This window comes from Dendronephthya gigantea, unplaced genomic scaffold, assembly GCF_004324835.1.
Source record: "Dendronephthya gigantea isolate DGI-Jeju-01 unplaced genomic scaffold, DenGig_1.0 000089F, whole genome shotgun sequence".
Lineage (NCBI taxonomy): Eukaryota > Metazoa > Cnidaria > Anthozoa > Malacalcyonacea > Nephtheidae > Dendronephthya > Dendronephthya gigantea.
In genome coordinates, this window is record NW_021163099.1 from 562152 (window position 1) to 581973 (window position 19822).

General features: G+C 33.9%; 5 protein-coding genes and 2 long non-coding RNA genes across 7 annotated transcripts; 4 read left to right on the top strand and 3 right to left on the bottom strand.

The window, feature by feature from the left end:
• Positions 1–496: 496 nt before the first annotated feature.
• Positions 497–4464, top strand: LOC114533317. Its single transcript, XM_028554826.1, has 7 exons — positions 497–1436; positions 1546–1998; positions 2187–2623; positions 3087–3435; positions 3557–3655; positions 3744–3990; positions 4073–4464. The coding sequence occupies exons 1-7, from the start codon at positions 711–713 to the stop codon at positions 4462–4464; spliced, it is 2703 nt and encodes a 900-aa protein (XP_028410627.1). The 5' UTR covers positions 497–710.
• A 638-nt stretch (positions 4465–5102) lies between these two features.
• Positions 5103–6034, bottom strand: LOC114533377. Its single transcript, XM_028554888.1, has 2 exons — positions 5485–6034; positions 5103–5323 (listed from the first exon to the last, which is right to left on the bottom strand). The coding sequence occupies exons 1-2, from the start codon at positions 5984–5986 to the stop codon at positions 5238–5240; spliced, it is 588 nt and encodes a 195-aa protein (XP_028410689.1). The 5' UTR covers positions 5987–6034; the 3' UTR covers positions 5103–5237.
• Positions 6035–7272: 1238 nt separating this feature from the next.
• Positions 7273–8489, top strand: LOC114533348. Its single transcript, XR_003688044.1, has 3 exons — positions 7273–7567; positions 7865–8064; positions 8162–8489. It is a non-coding gene; the product is annotated as an uncharacterized LOC114533348 (long non-coding RNA).
• Positions 8490–9005: 516 nt separating this feature from the next.
• Positions 9006–10085, bottom strand: LOC114533318 (ATP-dependent DNA helicase RecQ-like). The gene is made up of 3 exons (XM_028554827.1): positions 9519–10085; positions 9366–9415; positions 9006–9022 (listed from the first exon to the last, which is right to left on the bottom strand). The coding sequence occupies exons 1-3, from the start codon at positions 9983–9985 to the stop codon at positions 9006–9008; spliced, it is 534 nt and encodes a 177-aa protein (XP_028410628.1). The 5' UTR covers positions 9986–10085.
• Positions 10086–10650: 565 nt separating this feature from the next.
• LOC114533372 lies at positions 10651–14269 on the top strand. Its single transcript, XM_028554881.1, has 4 exons — positions 10651–10891; positions 12400–12670; positions 13300–13815; positions 14240–14269. Exons 1-4 carry the CDS (start codon positions 10823–10825, stop codon positions 14248–14250), a joined length of 867 nt encoding a protein of 288 aa, XP_028410682.1. The 5' UTR covers positions 10651–10822; the 3' UTR covers positions 14251–14269.
• Positions 14270–14595: 326 nt separating this feature from the next.
• On the bottom strand, positions 14596–15898 carry LOC114533319 (Werner syndrome ATP-dependent helicase homolog). The gene is made up of 2 exons (XM_028554828.1): positions 14824–15898; positions 14596–14663 (listed from the first exon to the last, which is right to left on the bottom strand). Exons 1-2 carry the CDS (start codon positions 15896–15898, stop codon positions 14596–14598), a joined length of 1143 nt encoding a protein of 380 aa, XP_028410629.1.
• A 714-nt stretch (positions 15899–16612) lies between these two features.
• On the top strand, positions 16613–17829 carry LOC114533350. Its single transcript, XR_003688045.1, has 3 exons — positions 16613–16907; positions 17205–17404; positions 17502–17829. It is a non-coding gene; the product is annotated as an uncharacterized LOC114533350 (long non-coding RNA).
• Positions 17830–19822: the final 1993 nt, after the last annotated feature.

The following is a 19822-nucleotide window of genomic DNA, read 5'->3' on the forward strand; positions in this document are numbered from 1 at the left end:
GCGCGCCCATTCGCAAAGAAGTCATATTGCTATCCAATATAATCACTTTATAAGTTTATTTTTATTACTTAATACCGAGTAGATTATCCCGGTTCACACGGAGATTTTTGTGCAGTATGAGCGAAATAAAAGCTTAGTGATGTTTATGTTTGTCGTAAGGCTTTTACTATAAATAAATTAGAGTGCGTCATTCCTACAAAGAATACATGCAGTTTTAAGATTCATGCTGCCAGGGCGTTTGGCTTAAACCGTGGAAAGCAAAACAGGCCGTAGGATGAGCATCCAAAAGGTGTTTAGAAAACGGATTCCGTTGCACCCCTCGTAGAATTACATGAATCAATAGATAAAAACCTACTTTATCAGAATCCGTTGTTCCCCAAGCGAAACAGGTGCACAATTGGGAAAACAATCCCTGCAAAGTTTACTATTTTCGCGCTTCGAAATATTCGTACCGCTATTGTTTTAGTGGCAAATACGCATGCGGTCAATCTCGTACCCAGAGCCCGCGTTCCTTTTGGAAGGAAGCTTAGGGCTCTGGCATAATCCATTTTATTCTTTCATTTGATTGGTCGTTGCAATGTTTGAACTGCGCATACTCAAGATTCCAGATTTGAAAAGTGACCAATCAGATTAAAGTTGAAATTTTCGTTCTTCGCGCGCTTTCAAAATAAAAACAAACCTGGAATTATAACAACTACTGTCAAAAAGGGATGAATACCCCGCGAAAAATTGTAAGGAAAGGGTCAGCTTCTTTTCAGAGCAAATGCCGTGTTTGCAACAATGACATTAGTCAAGACAAACACCGTGTCGACTTGTTTGGTGCAAAATCTCGCAGAGAAGGCATACTTAAATGTCTGCAAAGATTTTCACCAAGTGAAATGTTACATGAAGACGATGGGCTTGCAAGGTACGTTTGCAGATCATGTGAACTGAAAGTTTTGGCAATACTCAAGAAAGAGCATGAGCTTAAAAGCTTATTCATGGCAACTGAAAGTGCGAATCGATCAGCTTGCGATAGGGAACGATTTAAAAGAGGTCGAGGAAGCGGGGAAAATAATATGAACATTGTAAACAGTGATCAGTCACTTGTTGTTGGCCTTCCTCTAAAAAAATCAAAGAATACAGCCAGGCCACAGAGTGCTGCAAAAATTACACTTGCACCTAAGTTTAATTATAAGCCACCGTCCTGTAGAATTGATCTGATGTCGAGATTTTCCAGTCTAAAGCCTGCCTCACCGGCTTGTTCGCCGTCCAAGTCCAAGATCACATCCAGGCTTGCACCGAATTTTAATATACCACTACAAACGCCGTCCTCTCCTTCCAATCGGACTCTAACCAAGACGAAAAGGGTACTCCCAAACTTATTTCAAAAGAAAGATCGGTCTACTGATATGGAAAAAGGAGTAGAAATTCTAAATGAAATGGTGCTGCATAAGGTAAATGCAATATATATTTTGTACATATACAACTAATTTTCTATTTTCTACTAAATTTATACATAGGCTACTATTATTGGCTATGTTCATGTTTATTTCATTCTCACAGAATGAGACAGTGGCCCTATTAACTCCTTCCAAACAACAAGAGTTATGTGCAGCTGTCATGAAGACAACGCCAAAAGAAATAGCCAGTGCGATCATGGGCATACCAGTTATCGAGCGATGTGTGAAAGCAATTATACTGGAGAAAATCGATAAGGATTGCAAAAGCCTCTGCTCAAAAAAATTTGCATCAATTCTTCGTACACCAAGATCAGAGCATTCTCAGCTGGCGAAAATATTTTGTTGGTCAGGTATTTTGAATGAGATGAAGGAAAGAGCTCCTGATATTTTAAATGTATTAACTACAATTGCTGCTCCCAATCTAATGCTTGATGGCCGACAAGTACCACCAATTTGTATGGCTTATGCACTTCTGATGAATACCAGAAACAGAGAGTTGTCAATGGTTCAAAAAATGAATACTGTAGTCATTGGAGCTGGTCATGCAACAGAGAAGGTATCTGTAAATTAAAAATGATAAATATATAGCTATATAACTGTTAGCCTGGTACATATAGATTTTGTCAAATTAAGGACTTGTGAAAATATATGAACATAAATTAATTAGCTTAATACTGTAGTTGCAGGTTATAAGCATTGATTAACTAACTAATGTTAGAATATTTTTCTTATTTTTGGCAATAGACTTTCAGGCGATTGGGTAAACTTGGTGTCACACAATCAAGGGACAATCTTCGCAACCTTATGGATGATGTTGGAAGTGATTGTGAGTCAACCATTCGTGATCTGATTTTGTTGAAGAAAAAGAATCTGAGGATTGTTTTTGATAATATAGACTTTAAAATCCTGGCTAATATCATCCTGAAAAATCACCAGAACTCAGATATTCATTGGATGGCACAGTATTGCACATTTGACAGATTTGCATCTGAAAATCTAGATGACACAACACCACTGGTTAGCAATATTGAAAGTTTTGAAAACAAAGAATATCTGTTATCTCAAGAAGAACTAAATAAACTAAAGTGTGACTTCACAGTACTGGTATCCAGAGTATTAGTGGAATTCTTTCCTTGCTTGTATTATTTGCAAAAGAATGTCTGCATCCATATACCTCACAGGTATAGGTATTTATACAAAGTTAGCATTATAATGTCAGGTTAAAAGTGGCATAATTCATCCAAACATCAACCAACATATGACTAGAAATCAAATATTATATGGTTAATATGTTGGTTTTTGCCATATCAATTAAGGCAGTTCCAAATTGCATAAACTGCATTTAGGAACTGTGATTAAAAAAGAATTATAGTCCCTTCACTGTTTAATTATTTTGAAATATTATATGCCAGGATATTGCAGGAGTTGCATGTATATTCATTTAAATGCTGGTTATAGCCTTCCCAGTGGGTTATTGCAATTCAACCATTTAATTACATTTCCAACAGCTTATAATTGAACAAAATTTTTCCCAAAAATTGTTCTAGGTTTGATAGAGATTTTTCAAAATTTTTGAATGCATGATCATTTAGAAATATGTATACACTGTATTTAATATATAGTAAATGTGCTTTTTACATGCAGGTACTCTAATGAAATGGCCGTAAAATCTACAGTCATTAGCTTGCCAATTCTTCCATTTAATCAATCAAAGCATTCTGATGTATGCAAGTATTTGGATCATATGCAAGAATTTCTGCTTAATGTTCACTCTCCAAAATATCAGTCATCCAGTACTGACAAGAAGTGCAGTACAGAAGAAAAGGAAAAGATTCTCAAGGGGGTAAATGTACCATTGTGTGGCGACTTATTGGGTAGAGAAAGAGTGACAGGAGCTAAGAAAACTAGACTTGGATGTGATCAACAATTTGACAAGTTTCAAAACATTACTGAATTTCCAGCACTTTGGCACACAAAGCAATCTTTTCTAGGGGTAGGTTAATATATACATGCAAAGAAAAATTTTTAAGAAGAGATTTATATATAGTGCATGGTCAAAGTTCAAAGCTATATAGTCAAAATTGTACTTATTTCACTTTATACTCTCTTTAAAGTACATTTGGGAACAACTATACAAACCCAGTCCTGTGAGTGGGAGAGAGATAGGAACTCTAGCTGTACCATCTCCGCCAGTTGTTTCATATGACCAATGTGTATTCCTCTGTAAAAAAGAACTACAAAAGTGCAGAAAATCTGATGCTATCTGCCACCAAAGCCTACATTTGCTGTTCATTCATGAAGTTTGCGGGTTTGAATAGTTTGGAAGATAGTACTCCATCCAAGATTGAGCTGCCAGCAGAGAATGCTAGTAATATTTTGAAGGAAACATTTTTGAAGAATACCGTTGGCCAATTTGTTGATGAATATGTTATGGTTGAGCTTCCTGCTGAAAAATCATGGCAAACACAACAGAAAAAACGACTTCAAGCCAAGGAAAAGCTCCCAAGAACTTGTACAGTCCCATCTTCGTTACCAGAGCTTTTATCAGGTACAGAACTTTAACTATAGTACAAAGTTGTATTCTTAACCTGCATGCAAACATAAAATGTATTTTTCTTTTCTTTGAAAAGGTCAAGTTGTAATATTGGTCCTCCAAAACACTACATCTGGGTACAAAGTTATTGGAGTTGGTAAAGTTGTTAATGTTGTAAACCAAGACACTATGAATGTTTCAGTGCTTGTAATTTCTATTGAACCAGATGCTCAAAATGTAGGACTAAGAATCAATGAAATTATCCTGTGGCCACGAAAGCTAATTGCCATTCCCAACATGCCCTATAAGGAAACCACATCAAATACAGAAGATAAAACATGTCAGTCATCAACTGATTGTGCACCTGATGAAGACAGACTTTTTAATTATGCTTCCCAGTGCATCCAACTGGGCATAATGCTAATGCAATTAAATGATACGAAAAAGAAGGGGATGGTGAGCGAAGTATCATTAACTGGAAACTATTGATGTTGTACTTTCGTGCCCGAAAGAGAGGCACTAAATATGCTTTTGAGGCAATGCGTGTGATAACACTCATCAAAGCTCTTTGTACAGAGAGAACAGCTCATCGTCTCATTCATGGTCAATTTGTCAATCTTAAAGGTGGATTGGGAAAAAATTGTGCAAATGACCTTGCAATGGAAATGATGATCAAGAATCACAAAGTGATGCTTAAAGGGATGTGTGGAAACAAGACCCTCAAGGCTGTTGAAAGAAGTACAAAGGCTTCACATGGCATAAAAAAGATTGTTGATGCTTATGATGAAATGAACAGTGTTCCACCAGATTCAACCAGCCATACCCATGCCTCTACCAAAGAAGACATAATAGAGATGGTCAGGATAATTAAACCTCTCAATCCATTCAAACATACTCCAAAAAGAAATTTACAGGCATTTTCAAGTATACAACAAAGTCCGCTTAATAATCTTGATACATCTTTGTTACACACGTGGCTAACAAGACATAAGAAACGTTTGGCAAGGGATACGTTATCAAATTGTGATGATGATGTTGATGATGACAGTATGGATGAAGATTTAGATTTGGAGAATGATGTTGAAGATGATTAAGATTTCAATGAGGTTATTAATAATTCATTACATTTATTCAGCATGTGTGCAATATTTGATATATATAATTATATATCTAAAACTTATAGTAATTCATGAGAAAAACACAAAGAAAATTGTTGTTTGAATACCCTAGCTAGGAAGAACTTACATAAATTAAGCCAACTTTCACCTCAGTTTTCTTTCAAAATACATATTAGTTTGAGATGTTGTGTAAACAACTCGTTTGTAGTGTCTCATTAGGTGTTCCAAACCTTCAAAATGATAATAAAAAAACTTGCACTTTGTCCTTGTTTTTCATACTGTTTTTCTTGTGTTGGATCAAACTCGTTGTTTATATATACAGTAACTTATTAAGGAACAATATGCTCTTATATAAATGTGAATAGAGTTATTTATAAAGGGGGAAATTTACCTCTGTTAAGTTCAGAAAGAATAGCAAAAATGTTCTTGGCATGTTCATCATCAAATATTGGTAATTTTTCTTTTATCTCTTCAATAGATGTGAGTTCTTTGGCATTTTGTACAATCATGTCAATAAGATCAACACTGAAACCAGTGGCCAAGCTCACTCCACCAACACAAGAAGGCCCAGATCCATGTAGACTTAATCGATAATTTACCAAGGCATCATGTAATGCTACTTTTTCAATGTCAGTCAATGATGTTTTACTACATGTACATATAGATAAATGTTTGTCATTAACATTCCTTTCATATTTGCTTTTCATAGGGGTGTCTTCATTATTTTGTGCACTATTAACCACACAGTCATCACACTCACAATATCTCCAGTGGAAGTCACAACAGGTGTGATCTGGTAAGTCTCGTTTGGGCATTTTGTGGCCAAAATGATGTAAGATCATCTCTCTCTTGCACTTGGGTTCCTGCACAAATTTCCGCATGACATCTGACATCTCCTTTTTTGCAGCTGATAAATCAAAACTATTGAAATAGATCAATGCTTGTGATAGTAAGCCATCTCTTCCACATCGTCCAGCCTCTTGAAAGTACTCTTCGATGGTATATGGTACACCAATGTGTATAACCCGCCTTATGTTATTAATATCGATTCCTATTCCAAATGACACGGTAACAAATAACAATCTTAATCTGGACTCCCCATTCACTAGCTCTGAAACAATTCTTTCTCTCTCAAATTTTGGGTACTGAGCATGAAACTGTGTGAACAATCTGTTTTTTGCCAAGGCAGCAGCACCAGGTGGATCATATTGACTAGTACCCAATGTTTGACTGAAGTACAAATAGCACTCACTAATTGTGTCAAGAGAACCATAGATAAGAGTTAATGGGAAGTCATGTCTCTTGGTTTGAAGTTCTTGAGCAAGTGGTTCAAGGATCTCAAGCAATTTATCACTGCCTCTGCTTGGTCTAGAAAATGAGGCAAAATTAATGTTGGGGCGATCTGGATTTACGGTGATAACAGCTGGCTGAGACATTCCAAGGCACTCCTTTATTTCCTTTTGCATGCTTAAAGTAGCAGTGGCAGTCAGTGCTACAACTGATGCATGTGGGAAATAGCTCGACAATACCCTTACGAAAATGTTCTATAGAATCCTATAGAATATGCTATAACATATTCTAAATCCCATAGAATATTCTATAGGACTTCTTATCCTATAGCATATTCCATTGCCATATTCTATAGAATTTAGAGATGCTATAGAATATTCTATGGCACATTCACAGTAAAATATTCTATAGAACATGCTGTACACAATATTCTATAGAATTTAGAGATGCTATAGAATATTCTATTGCACATTCACATTAAATATCCAATAATATATTCTATAGAATATGCTGTACACAATATTCTATAGAATATATGTTATACAGAATCAGACCTTTATGCAATTTAAAATATAACATTTTTACTACACTATTCATTGGTCGAGAATTATATTCGCATTTTTTGTAAGGTTCTCTCGACATACTTTTAAAGTCTTAAAGTTAAAATTCTCAGCAGAAATCATTCGTTTTGTAAAGACAATTCACGAATATTTCACACATATGACATATCTCATATGAGTCAAATCTGTTTCATAATATGCCCGTTCGCAGCTTAGATGGCGGGCGTTTTGCCCAAACAAGGCTGCAAGGTTATGTGGGACTTGTTTAACCGCCACGCATTATTTTCAAATTTTGAGCGCGTATTTGTCTGTAGTTTTTCATCCGTTGATTCAACGTTTTATAACTGATACTGGTAGAATTTAGTGCGTTTTTCTTTCGTATTTTAACATAAAATACGCATTCTTTGAATTTGTCAAAGAGGAATCATAGGAGGGTGGTGAAACGCGCTTTAGTATGCGAGGAGAATCAGAAGATATGGATAATTTTGTAAATGCGTGAAAGGTGACCAGGATCGTGAGAAAGAAAGGCTATGGCAATGAGAAATTTCTAAAGTTAAAAAAATAATCAAAAGTTCATTGACCCATCTACAACAACATGTGTATCTAAAGTATTGGAATTCAGTGGTGAGTGTGCTTTGTATATGCTATAAATGCTATATGTTTGTATAGGCAACATATGTTCTGTATACCATTATAATTAATCTCATAAATTTTTATTCACCTTTAGATTAAACTTTTTATTTGAACATTTTATTTACACCTTTTATTTATACCACCATAAATAGAGCCATTCCAACTAAAAATTATTTCTGTCAAGACATTTGCACTAGCTCTAGATAAATTTTATATATCATTAAAATTGAATTAAATATAAGCTAGGTCTCAAGTGTTTAATTGTGTGTTTACTGTTAAAATTTACAGATTTCCTTTTGTCCAAGCATCACACTAACCAAAGGTCAAAATGGAGCTCTATTAAAGCAATACTAAATGTGAAAGGTTTTGTTTATGCAGTGCCGTGGATGCAAGAACAACTTTCCATCACTGGAAAGGCTTCAAATGCCTAGCTTAATTCAAAGAAAAGGATGCAAAACCAAAGCCAGAGAAAGTTAAGAGTATATATGGTAAGCAGTATAATTGTTAGTAATTATGTCTGGTCTAAGTTAATATATCTTATATACATATCTTGGTTCAGTTATTGATGAGTTTTACCTTTTCTAGCTGTGTCTAAAGTATAGTGCAAAAAGGTTTGAGGGAAAAGAGGCAGACATATGACAAGTTATGGCACCAAAGATTAATAATATTGTGCAAGTTGAGAAAACCAAGTTGAAAGCATCTGGACATCAGTAACTATATGACATTCCATTTTCTACTATTTACATGTTCTGTACATGTAAATATATTTAGTATAATAGCCTAGTTATATTTTTGCTATTTTCTTGCACAGTCATTTTATTTGGTGGGAAAACTGCAGTATGGTAATAATTTTATCTAGAAAATATTGAATAAATTTATACATTCATAAAAAAACCAAGCTAAAATATTTCAATTTCAGTAACACCATATTGTTTTCAATTACTTAGTGCATAATATTTCAATTGAATCCTCCTCAAAATGTGTGAAATGTATATAATTTTACTTAACTACAATTTAAGCTAAACAGCCTTCAAACAACCGGCTGCAGTTGTTTTATCCACGAAACAAAATGGTTATTTGACAGACTTAATTACCAGAACTAGAGTTCTACATGCAGATTAAAGTTATATGGACACTTATAGGACTTGTTTTTTATTCTTTGTTGTATAATATATGTATTTCAATTTCTTTAATCTCTAGATTTATTTATATGTAATTTAAGCAAGGCATTTTCATTAAATCTTTGCATCAATTGAACTTTAAATAAATAAATTTGTTACATATAATTGGGAATATTTTATTTGTTTGTATGTCTCACTCTTGGCAGAAAGAAGTTTTGATTATGTTGTTATAAAGTGATATATTTCAAAGTCGAAACATGGACGAATGTTGAATATACCATTTATCATCCAATAGCATATTTAATAGATTATCCTATAAAATATACTATAGAATACATATTCTATGGAACATTTCATCACATATTCAATAGGATCATTAATGGAATATTCCATAGATTGAAAATATTTTATGGAACATTTCATATAGGATGTCATAGAATATGTGTTAGAATGTTCCATAGAATACCAGTATTCTATAGAACATTCTAATGAATGTTCTGAAGGATATTCTATTGAGTATTCTATAAAACATGGCATATGTTATAGAATATTCTATTAAAGGTGCTATAGAACGTGTTGTAGAACGTTCCATAGAATAGGTTCCAAAATCCCTTAGAATATTCTATAGGATATTCAGTAAAAAATTTTAATGGAATATTCTATAGAACATTTTTGTAAGGGTATTGAGACTTTGGTGTATGCTGGGCGAAAGGATTTCCTATATGACACAAAAAAGATTGCATTTCAGTATTTTGGAAAAGATAGCACACATTACTTTATTATTGCAAAACGAAAGCATGAGTAAAAAAAAAATTATTTACCATTCCACAACAAGATGGGCTTCATCAATGACAATCGCTTTAACTCTCTTTTTCATGGCAGCAGCAAACGAACGAAAGTACCCACAAACAAATACTTCTGGATGAGCGAACACTATTTGGCAATTGGCATGTATTTCTTTAATATTATCGTTCGCCTGCAGAACAATCGTATTCACTCTCTCACTTAGCTTTTCCACTTGTTCTTGCATGAGTGCATTTAATGGCGAAACAACAATAATGATAGCAGGCAATGATGGCGAGGGATCTAAATAGTCGAATATGAATGGCAGGGTTTGATAAATCAGTGACTTTCCGTAACCAGTTGGCAATATTACTAATGAGTCATTTCTGTTGATGACTATGGCTTTTAAAGCTTCGTATTGTGCTTCTTTTAGTGATATTTCGGCTTTACCAAGTTTTAATAACGCGTTGTCGATTGAACTGTGAAATTTACTCATGTCCTCCATATTGAAATACGTTGCACATGCGCACTTGCTATTTTCCCCACGATTTGTGGAGAATAAAATGGATTATGCCAGAGCCCTGAGCTTCCTTCCAAAAGGAACGCGGGCTCTGGGTACGAGATTGGCATGCGGTTGTCAGCCAAACTGGTACTGCGCACGCGCATAAGCACTCCAATATTCCCGTATTTACAAATACAGGATGTATATATGCATGCAGTGACCAACATTATACTAGAAGGCAGTTTCCAACATGATCAATCAGAATATTTCAGTTAATATATTCTGCAGAAAGTATTATACACGTCTTATATAACAATAATAAAGTCTGTAGCATTCAGACAACTCGTGATTCAAGTTCAATTGCTTTCATGATCGCTGCTACATGCGACGTCAAACGAAGCACGAAGTAAATTTGAGGTATTGAAATGATTATAATCATAGAATATGCTGCCATTGGTGCGCTTTTTTGGTATGATAAAGACCTTTTTTGACTGATATCCCAAAGTCGTCTCGCCGATCGTAAAACTCAGTCGTAAAAATCATCTCGCTGATCGTAAAACAGCAGATCGTCACCGTCTGCACATACAGTATGGCCTTACAGTTGAAATAGCTCTTTAGTATTGAGTAGGCCCAAAAACAAACAACGAACAAAAATTTTACGTCAACTAACCATTTCTTGATTAAAAAATCTTTGTTGGACCGGAATATAGATGAGCTATTATGTATACTTACAAGGTTTTGCATAATCTTATTCAATGAAGTTATTGTTTAAGGTGTAACGATGTATATAATGACTCTTCATCTGAAAAACTGCTATCAGCAGAACTTTGTTCCTATTTCATGTTTAAACCAGGCAAATACAACCTTAACATCAATGTAAGGAAGCTTCATCTCATCATCTACATTCTGGTAAGTTATGCAATGCATCATGATGTCTAATTTTATGAAAATTGTCGTGGCCGTACATTGATCAATGTTTGCCCGAAGTGGGGTTTACGTCTTAGATTTGCCGTCGCATTTGTGTTCATAATATATCCTAGCTATATCATTATAATGTATAGTCGTAAAGTTTTACGATTTAGACCTAAGGAATTGACCACAGAAACGCCAACCATCTGTTATTACATTTAGTATATGCAAAGACTTTTTGTGTTATGTATGCATAACGCCAACATGAATTGATTGTTTGCTTGATAATTATTAAGATGCATTTTTCACTGTTTCCGATCATGAAATACGTTAAAATGAAAACCTTTGTTGGAATTCTTGACTAAATCGAACAAAGGGGGGCTCCAAAAGATATTTCAAGAGGATTCAATTTAGACTTTTATATTTTGGGCTATCGTATATTAATATGGCTTCAATAATTAACGTCTATCTGCTCAGAATTAATTCGCTGATATTTTAACTGATAGTTCTTTAAATAATGGTAACATACTTAGAATTAATTATTATAAGTAATTTGTAATTTTAACACACGACCATTGCACATCAGCTTTTGCTGTAACTCTATATCGTGTTGAAATAAATGTTAGAGGTGTATATATGATAATTATATAAAAATGAATGATATAAATGCATGTATGTATATGAATCACACAATGGTTCAAGCATGCATTTCAACAAAGGTAATTAAGTAACTATATGTACTATAATAAATATGTATTATATATGTATGTATACTAGCTATATATATATATGTTATATATATGTTAATATATAATAATAACCTTTGGTTTACAGTGTACTGTTATAAGAGTATAAAAATTGCTCAAGATTTCGTTGAAGGCTTTAATGAATATGTTTCAGGTGTTGCCTAGCCTGCCTTTTCACATTTACTATAGCTTTTATGCACAGTCACTATTTTTCACCAACTATAATTTCCACAGACAATTTTTACCGGTCAATAAACAGACTTTATATAATATGGCATGCTTTATGTATGTAGCTACCTCTCGATCTTAGTCTCCAAACGCGTGGTTGCATGGTCATATTTGAGTCTGCCAATGTCCTCCTAGTATTGTAAGGCCAAATCGTTATTATTGTACCACGAGAAAACAAGGTCTAACCGAAAATTGAAAACAGAAAGTGTGTGCGACGGTATTTTGTTTAATTGTTCATGTAGCTAATCTACTAGCTTTGACCAGCCGACAATTTACAAAGGTAAAGTAAAAAACAAATTCCGAATAAACAGGAGATCTTAAGAGTCCTAAAGATGATTTTTAAATAAAATCGAAAATTTACTGTCGAAAAATGTTTCTTGCTTGATTCATATTTTGACTTTCGACTACAGATGTCCGGTTTATTCGGAATTTGTTTTTTATTTTGCTACCAAGCTTGGTTTTTCCTTAACTGCTTCTCCCAGTTAAATTAACAGTGAGCTTTTTTGACTTTCTCTATTTTCCTGTGTACATTAGCATTTTGAAACTGAAAAGAAAATGGCGTTGGAAAAAAATTCAAGCCAGGAAATTGAGGACCCTTCCTTGCTTTTGCTTACACAAAACGCTGAGAAAAACGCTAATCAACTTGAAGCAGATAACAAGGAAAAAATCGGAGGTCCTCAAATTGTAAAATTCAATTACACATGCATTGGATACGTCAACAGCAGCAACCCAGTGTTTAATAAGCTGAGTAAGGCTATTCAAGACCAGGATTTGAAAAGCCTTCAAAACTACTTCGATGAATTTTGTAAGTTTAAAACTACATGATTATATTATTATACCTTGGTATGAGCTAACAAAAAGGTAGCGAAGCCTCTTACTGATGAGCCAGTTTTCTATGACAAGCTTTTATAGAAAAAATTGTTCAAGTTCAAATTTCTGTATGCGTCAACAAAGAAAACTTGTCACATAATGTGAGCACTGATCAGCGGACTGTATACTATTTTGCAATGGCGCGCTCACGTTGTCCGCTATACGATTACATCGCTGGCTGCAAACTAAATTGTCAAAGTAAACTTGTCGGCAGGTTCACACAAGCAAATAAAAGTTTTCAAAGGAAAGCATGTCACAGAGATTTTGTTTTACATACACACGTGCAATTGGCAATTAAAACTTGTCATATAATAATTTGCAATAGAAAACTTGCTGTCTGTGAGAAGCTATACTACTAACACTGTGGATTATCAGTTTTTTAGCTTGCAGGACACCACGTAGGTATTTAAAACTTATATGTTTATTATAGATATCGGTCTTGATTTTTGTCAATCACCTCAAGCTTTTTAATTAGAAGATCCCGGTTGTAGTATATTGGTTGTCAATGAAACTTTTTTAAATTTTATACACTTATGCTAAATATAGCTACGTATTTCTTTGCAGGTATAGGCAAACGCAGAAAAGCGAAAATGCTTTTACATTGTCCTGGGTTTTATTTCTCAACATTCAGAGAGGAATGCCTTATTGCTCAGGCGATGTTCTACGATCTTGATTGTTTCCGGTACTTGCTTGAACTTTACGAAAGCTTAAAATCAACGTTGGAAGAAATGCAGCCAAAGGAAAACTGGGAAAAATACCGCATCGATTCTTTAACCTTACTACCATTTCGCATAAGTGGCGTTAATGGAAATCTACTTCACTACCTGGAGGGGGAAGATGCCATTATTAAGTTAGAAATTCTAAGCAAGTCTTCCACGTTTAACCTGCTAATTAACCACAAAAATCTTCACGGTGTTACACCACTGCTTATGGCAATAATGTTTGATGAAGTGGATCTGGCAGAGAGAATGGTAGAACTGGGCGCATATATCGACAGTGAGAGTAATGATAAAGAAACGCCATTCAGTCAAGCCGTTAGTCGTGGCCATCTTGATCTGGTTAAGAAAATGCTGACGATTGGTATGTTGCATGCATGAACCAACATTTTCTGGAACTATATTACTCGTACACTATAATACATGCATAAAGTAACCCCTCGCCATTTAAGCTAAGAAAACATTGAAAAAGACTTGAGCTTGGCCTTAGTTTACATGCATATATTATTATGAAATTACTCTCTATGTAATTAATCGTATAAGAATAGAGTATCAAAATCACTGGTATCGTTTACAAAATTGGCGTCAGAGTGAAAAATAGTATGAAAAAACGAAACTGTACCACTTTGTCTAATGTCATATAGGGCCACGGGTGTACAAAATAGACTAGCTAGCTATATATTATGGTTCTTTATCAGTAAAAATGATTTTCACCCTATTTGCAATATGAACATATGGATTTCTTCGTCTTCAACTAGTCATAACTTTCAATTTTCATTGTTATGTAGAAGTATTCTAATCACGGAAATGCATTTTAGGTAAGACGGAATTATTCGATACGAAGGATCATTTATACCGTAGTAAAGGTCATTCAATATTTATCCAGCAATCTGAGCAGCAATACGGAAATGATAAGATATATTCACGGATACATTCAAAATTCAACAGAGCAACAGATGATTAAGATTTCAATGAGGTTATTAAAAACATTACATTTATTCGGCATGTGTGCAATATTGATATATATATATTATATATCTAAAACTTATAGTAATTCATGAGAAAAACACAAAGAAAATTGTTGTTTGAATACCCAGCTAGGAAGAACTTACATAAATTAAGCCAACTTTCACCTCAGTGTCTTTCAAAACATATTAGTTTTGAGATGTTGTGTAAACAACCGTTTGTAGTGTCTCATTAGGTGTTCCAAACCTTCAAAATGAATAAAAAAAACTTGCACTTTGTCCTTGTTTTTCATACTGTTTTTCTTGTGTTGGATCAAACTCGTTGTTTATATATACAGTAACTTATTAAGGAACAATATGCTCTTATATAAATGTGAATAGAGTTATTTATAAAGGGGGAAATTTACCTCTGTTAAGTTCAGAAAGAATAGCAAAAATGTTCTTGGCATGTTCATCATCAAATATTGGTAATTTTTCTTTTATCTCTTCAATAGATGTGAGTTCTTTGGCATTTTGTACAATCATGTCAATAAGATCAACACTGAAACCAGTGGCCAAGCTCACTCCACCAACACAAGAAGGCCCAGATCCATGTAGACTTAATCGATAATTTACCAAGGCATCATGTAATGCTACTTTTTCAATGTCAGTCAATGATGTTTTACTACATGTACATATAGATAAATGTTTGTCATTAACATTCCTTTCATATTTGCTTTTCATAGGGGTGTCTTCATTATTTTGTGCACTATTAACCACACAGTCATCACACTCACAATATCTCCAGTGGAAGTCACAACAGGTGTGATCTGGTAAGTCTCGTTTGGGCATTTTGTGGCCAAAATGATGTAAGATCATCTCTCTCTTGCACTTGGGTTCCTGCACAAATTTCCGCATGACATCTGACATCTCCTTTTTTGCAGCTGATAAATCAAAACTATTGAAATAGATCAATGCTTGTGATAGTAAGCCATCTCTTCCACATCGTCCAGCCTCTTGAAAGTACTCTTCGATGGTATATGGTACACCAATGTGTATAACCCGCCTTATGTTATTAATATCGATTCCTATTCCAAATGACACGGTAACAAATAACAATCTTAATCTGGACTCCCCATTCACTAGCTCTGAAACAATTCTTTCTCTCTCAAATTTTGGGTACTGAGCATGAAACTGTGTGAACAATCTGTTTTTTGCCAAGGCAGCAGCACCAGGTGGATCATATTGACTAGTACCCAATGTTTGACTGAAGTACAAATAGCACTCACTAATTGTGTCAAGAGAACCATAGATAAGAGTTAATGGGAAGTCATGTCTCTTGGTTTGAAGTTCTTGAGCAAGTGGTTCAAGGATCTCAAGCAATTTATCACTGCCTCTGCTTGGTCTAGAAAATGAGGCAAAATTAATGTTGGGGCGATCTGGATTTACGGTGATAACAGCTGGCTGAGACATTCCAAGGCACTCCTTTATTTCCTTTTGCATGCTTAAAGTAGCAGTGGCAGTCAGTGCTACAACTGATGCATGTGGGAAATAGCTCGACAATACCCTTACGAAAATGTTCTATAGAATCCTATAGAATATGCTATAACATATTCTAAATCCCATAGAATATTCTATAGGACTTCTTATCCTATAGCATATTCCATTGCCATATTCTATAGAATTTAGAGATGCTATAGAATATTCTATGGCACATTCACAGTAAAATATATTCTATAGAACATGCTGTACACAATATTCTATAGAATTTAGAGATGCTATAGAATATTCTATTGCACATTCACATTAAAATCCAATAATATATTCTATAGAATATGCTGTACACAATATTCTATAGAATATATGTTATACAGAATCAGACCTTTATGCAATTTAAAATATAACATTTTTACTACACTATTCATTGGTCGAGAATTATATTCGCATTTTTTGTAAGGTTCTCTCGACATACTTTTAAAGTCTTAAAGTTAAAATTCTCAGCAGAAATCATTCGTTTTGTAAAGACAATTCACGAATATTTCACACATATGACATATCTCATATGAGTCAAATCTGTTTCATAATATGCCCGTTCGCAGCTTAGATGGCGGGCGTTTTGCCCAAACAAGGCTGCAAGGTTATGTGGGACTTGTTTAACCGCCACGCATTATTTTCAAATTTTGAGCGCGTATTTGTCTGTAGTTTTTCATCCGTTGATTCAACGTTTTATAACTGATACTGGTAGAATTTAGTGCGTTTTTCTTTCGTATTTTAACATAAAATACGCATTCTTTGAATTTGTCAAAGAGGAATCATAGGAGGGTGGTGAAACGCGCTTTAGTATGCGAGGAGAATCAGAAGATATGGATAATTTTGTAAATGCGTGAAAGGTGACCAGGATCGTGAGAAAGAAAGGCTATGGCAATGAGAAATTTCTAAAGTTAAAAAAATAATCAAAAGTTCATTGACCCATCTACAACAACATGTGTATCTAAAGTATTGGAATTCAGTGGTGAGTGTGCTTTGTATATGCTATAAATGCTATATGTTTGTATAGGCAACATATGTTCTGTATACCATTATAATTAATCTCATAAATTTTTATTCACCTTTAGATTAAACTTTTTATTTGAACATTTTATTTACACCTTTTATTTATACCACCATAAATAGAGCCATTCCAACTAAAAATTATTTCTGTCAAGACATTTGCACTAGCTCTAGATAAATTTTATATATCATTAAAATTGAATTAAATATAAGCTAGGTCTCAAGTGTTTAATTGTGTGTTTACTGTTAAAATTTACAGATTTCCTTTTGTCCAAGCATCACACTAACCAAAGGTCAAAATGGAGCTCTATTAAAGCAATACTAAATGTGAAAGGTTTTGTTTATGCAGTGCCGTGGATGCAAGAACAACTTTCCATCACTGGAAAGGCTTCAAATGCCTAGCTTAATTCAAAGAAAAGGATGCAAAACCAAAGCCAGAGAAAGTTAAGAGTATATATGGTAAGCAGTATAATTGTTAGTAATTATGTCTGGTCTAAGTTAATATATCTTATATACATATCTTGGTTCAGTTATTGATGAGTTTTACCTTTTCTAGCTGTGTCTAAAGTATAGTGCAAAAAGGTTTGAGGGAAAAGAGGCAGACATATGACAAGTTATGGCACCAAAGATTAATAATATTGTGCAAGTTGAGAAAACCAAGTTGAAAGCATCTGGACATCAGTAACTATATGACATTCCATTTTCTACTATTTACATGTTCTGTACATGTAAATATATTTAGTATAATAGCCTAGTTATATTTTTGCTATTTTCTTGCACAGTCATTTTATTTGGTGGGAAAACTGCAGTATGGTAATAATTTTATCTAGAAAATATTGAATAAATTTATACATTCATAAAAAAACCAAGCTAAAATATTTCAATTTCAGTAACACCATATTGTTTTCAATTACTTAGTGCATAATATTTCAATTGAATCCTCCTCAAAATGTGTGAAATGTATATAATTTTACTTAACTACAATTTAAGCTAAACAGCCTTCAAACAACCGGCTGCAGTTGTTTTATCCACGAAACAAAATGGTTATTTGACAGACTTAATTACCAGAACTAGAGTTCTACATGCAGATTAAAGTTATATGGACACTTATAGGACTTGTTTTTTATTCTTTGTTGTATAATATATGTATTTCAATTTCTTTAATCTCTAGATTTATTTATATGTAATTTAAGCAAGGCATTTTCATTAAATCTTTGCATCAATTGAACTTTAAATAAATAAATTTGTTACATATAATTGGGAATATTTTATTTGTTTGTATGTCTCACTCTTGGCAGAAAGAAGTTTTGATTATGTTGTTATAAAGTGATATATTTCAAAGTCGAAACATGGACGAATGTTGAATATACCATTTATCATCCAATAGCATATTTAATAGATTATCCTATAAAATATACTATAGAATACATATTCTATGGAACATTTCATCACATATTCAATAGGATCATTAATGGAATATTCCATAGATTGAAAATATTTTATGGAACATTTCATATAGGATGTCATAGAATATGTGTTAGAATGTTCCATAGAATACCAGTATTCTATAGAACATTCTAATGAATGTTCTGAAGGATATTCTATTGAGTATTCTATAAAACATGGCATATGTTATAGAATATTCTATTAAAGGTGCTATAGAACGTGTTGTAGAACGTTCCATAGAATAGGTTCCAAAATCCCTTAGAATATTCTATAGGATATTCAGTAAAAAATTTTAATGGAATATTCTATAGAACATTTTTGTAAGGGTATTGAGACTTTGGTGTATGCTGGGCGAAAGGATTTCCTATATGACACAAAAAAGATTGCATTTCAGTATTTTGGAAAAGATAGCACACATTACTTTATTATTGCAAAACGAAAGCATGAGTAAAAAAAAAATTATTTACCATTCCACAACAAGATGGGCTTCATCAATGACAATCGCTTTAACTCTCTTTTTCATGGCAGCAGCAAACGAACGAAAGTACCCACAAAACAAATACTTCTGGATGAGCGAACACTATTTGGCAATTGGCATGTATTTCTTTAATATTATCGTTCGCCTGCAGAACAATCGTATTCACTCTCTCACTTAGCTTTTCCACTTGTTCTTGCATGAGTGCATTTAATGGCGAAACAACAATAATGATAGCAGGCAATGATGGCGAGGGATCTAAATAGTCGAATATGAATGGCAGGGTTTGATAAATCAGTGACTTTCCGTAACCAGTTGGCAATATTACTAATGAGTCATTTCTGTTGATGACTATGGCTTTTAAAGCTTCGTATTGTGCTTCTTTTAGTGATATTTCGGCTTTACCAAGTTTTAATAACGCGTTGTCGATTGAACTGTGAAATTTACTCATGTCCTCCATATTGAAATACGTTGCACATGCGCACTTGCTATTTTCCCCACGATTTGTGGAGAATAAAATGGATTATGCCAGAGCCCTGAGCTTCCTTCCAAAAGGAACGCGGGCTCTGGGTACGAGATTGGCATGCGGTTGTCAGCCAAACTGGTACTGCGCACGCGCATAAGCACTCCAATATTCCCGTATTTACAAATACAGGATGTATATATGCATGCAGTGACCAACATTATACTAGAAGGCAGTTTCCAACATGATCAATCAGAATATTTCAGTTAATATATTCTGCAGAAAGTATTATACACGTCTTATATAACAATAATAAAGTCTGTAGCATTCAGACAACTCGTGATTCAAGTTCAATTGCTTTCATGATCGCTGCTACATGCGACGTCAAACGAAGCACGAAGTAAATTTGAGGTATTGAAATGATTATAATCATAGAATATGCTGCCATTGGTGCGCTTTTTTGGTATGATAAAGACCTTTTTTGACTGATATC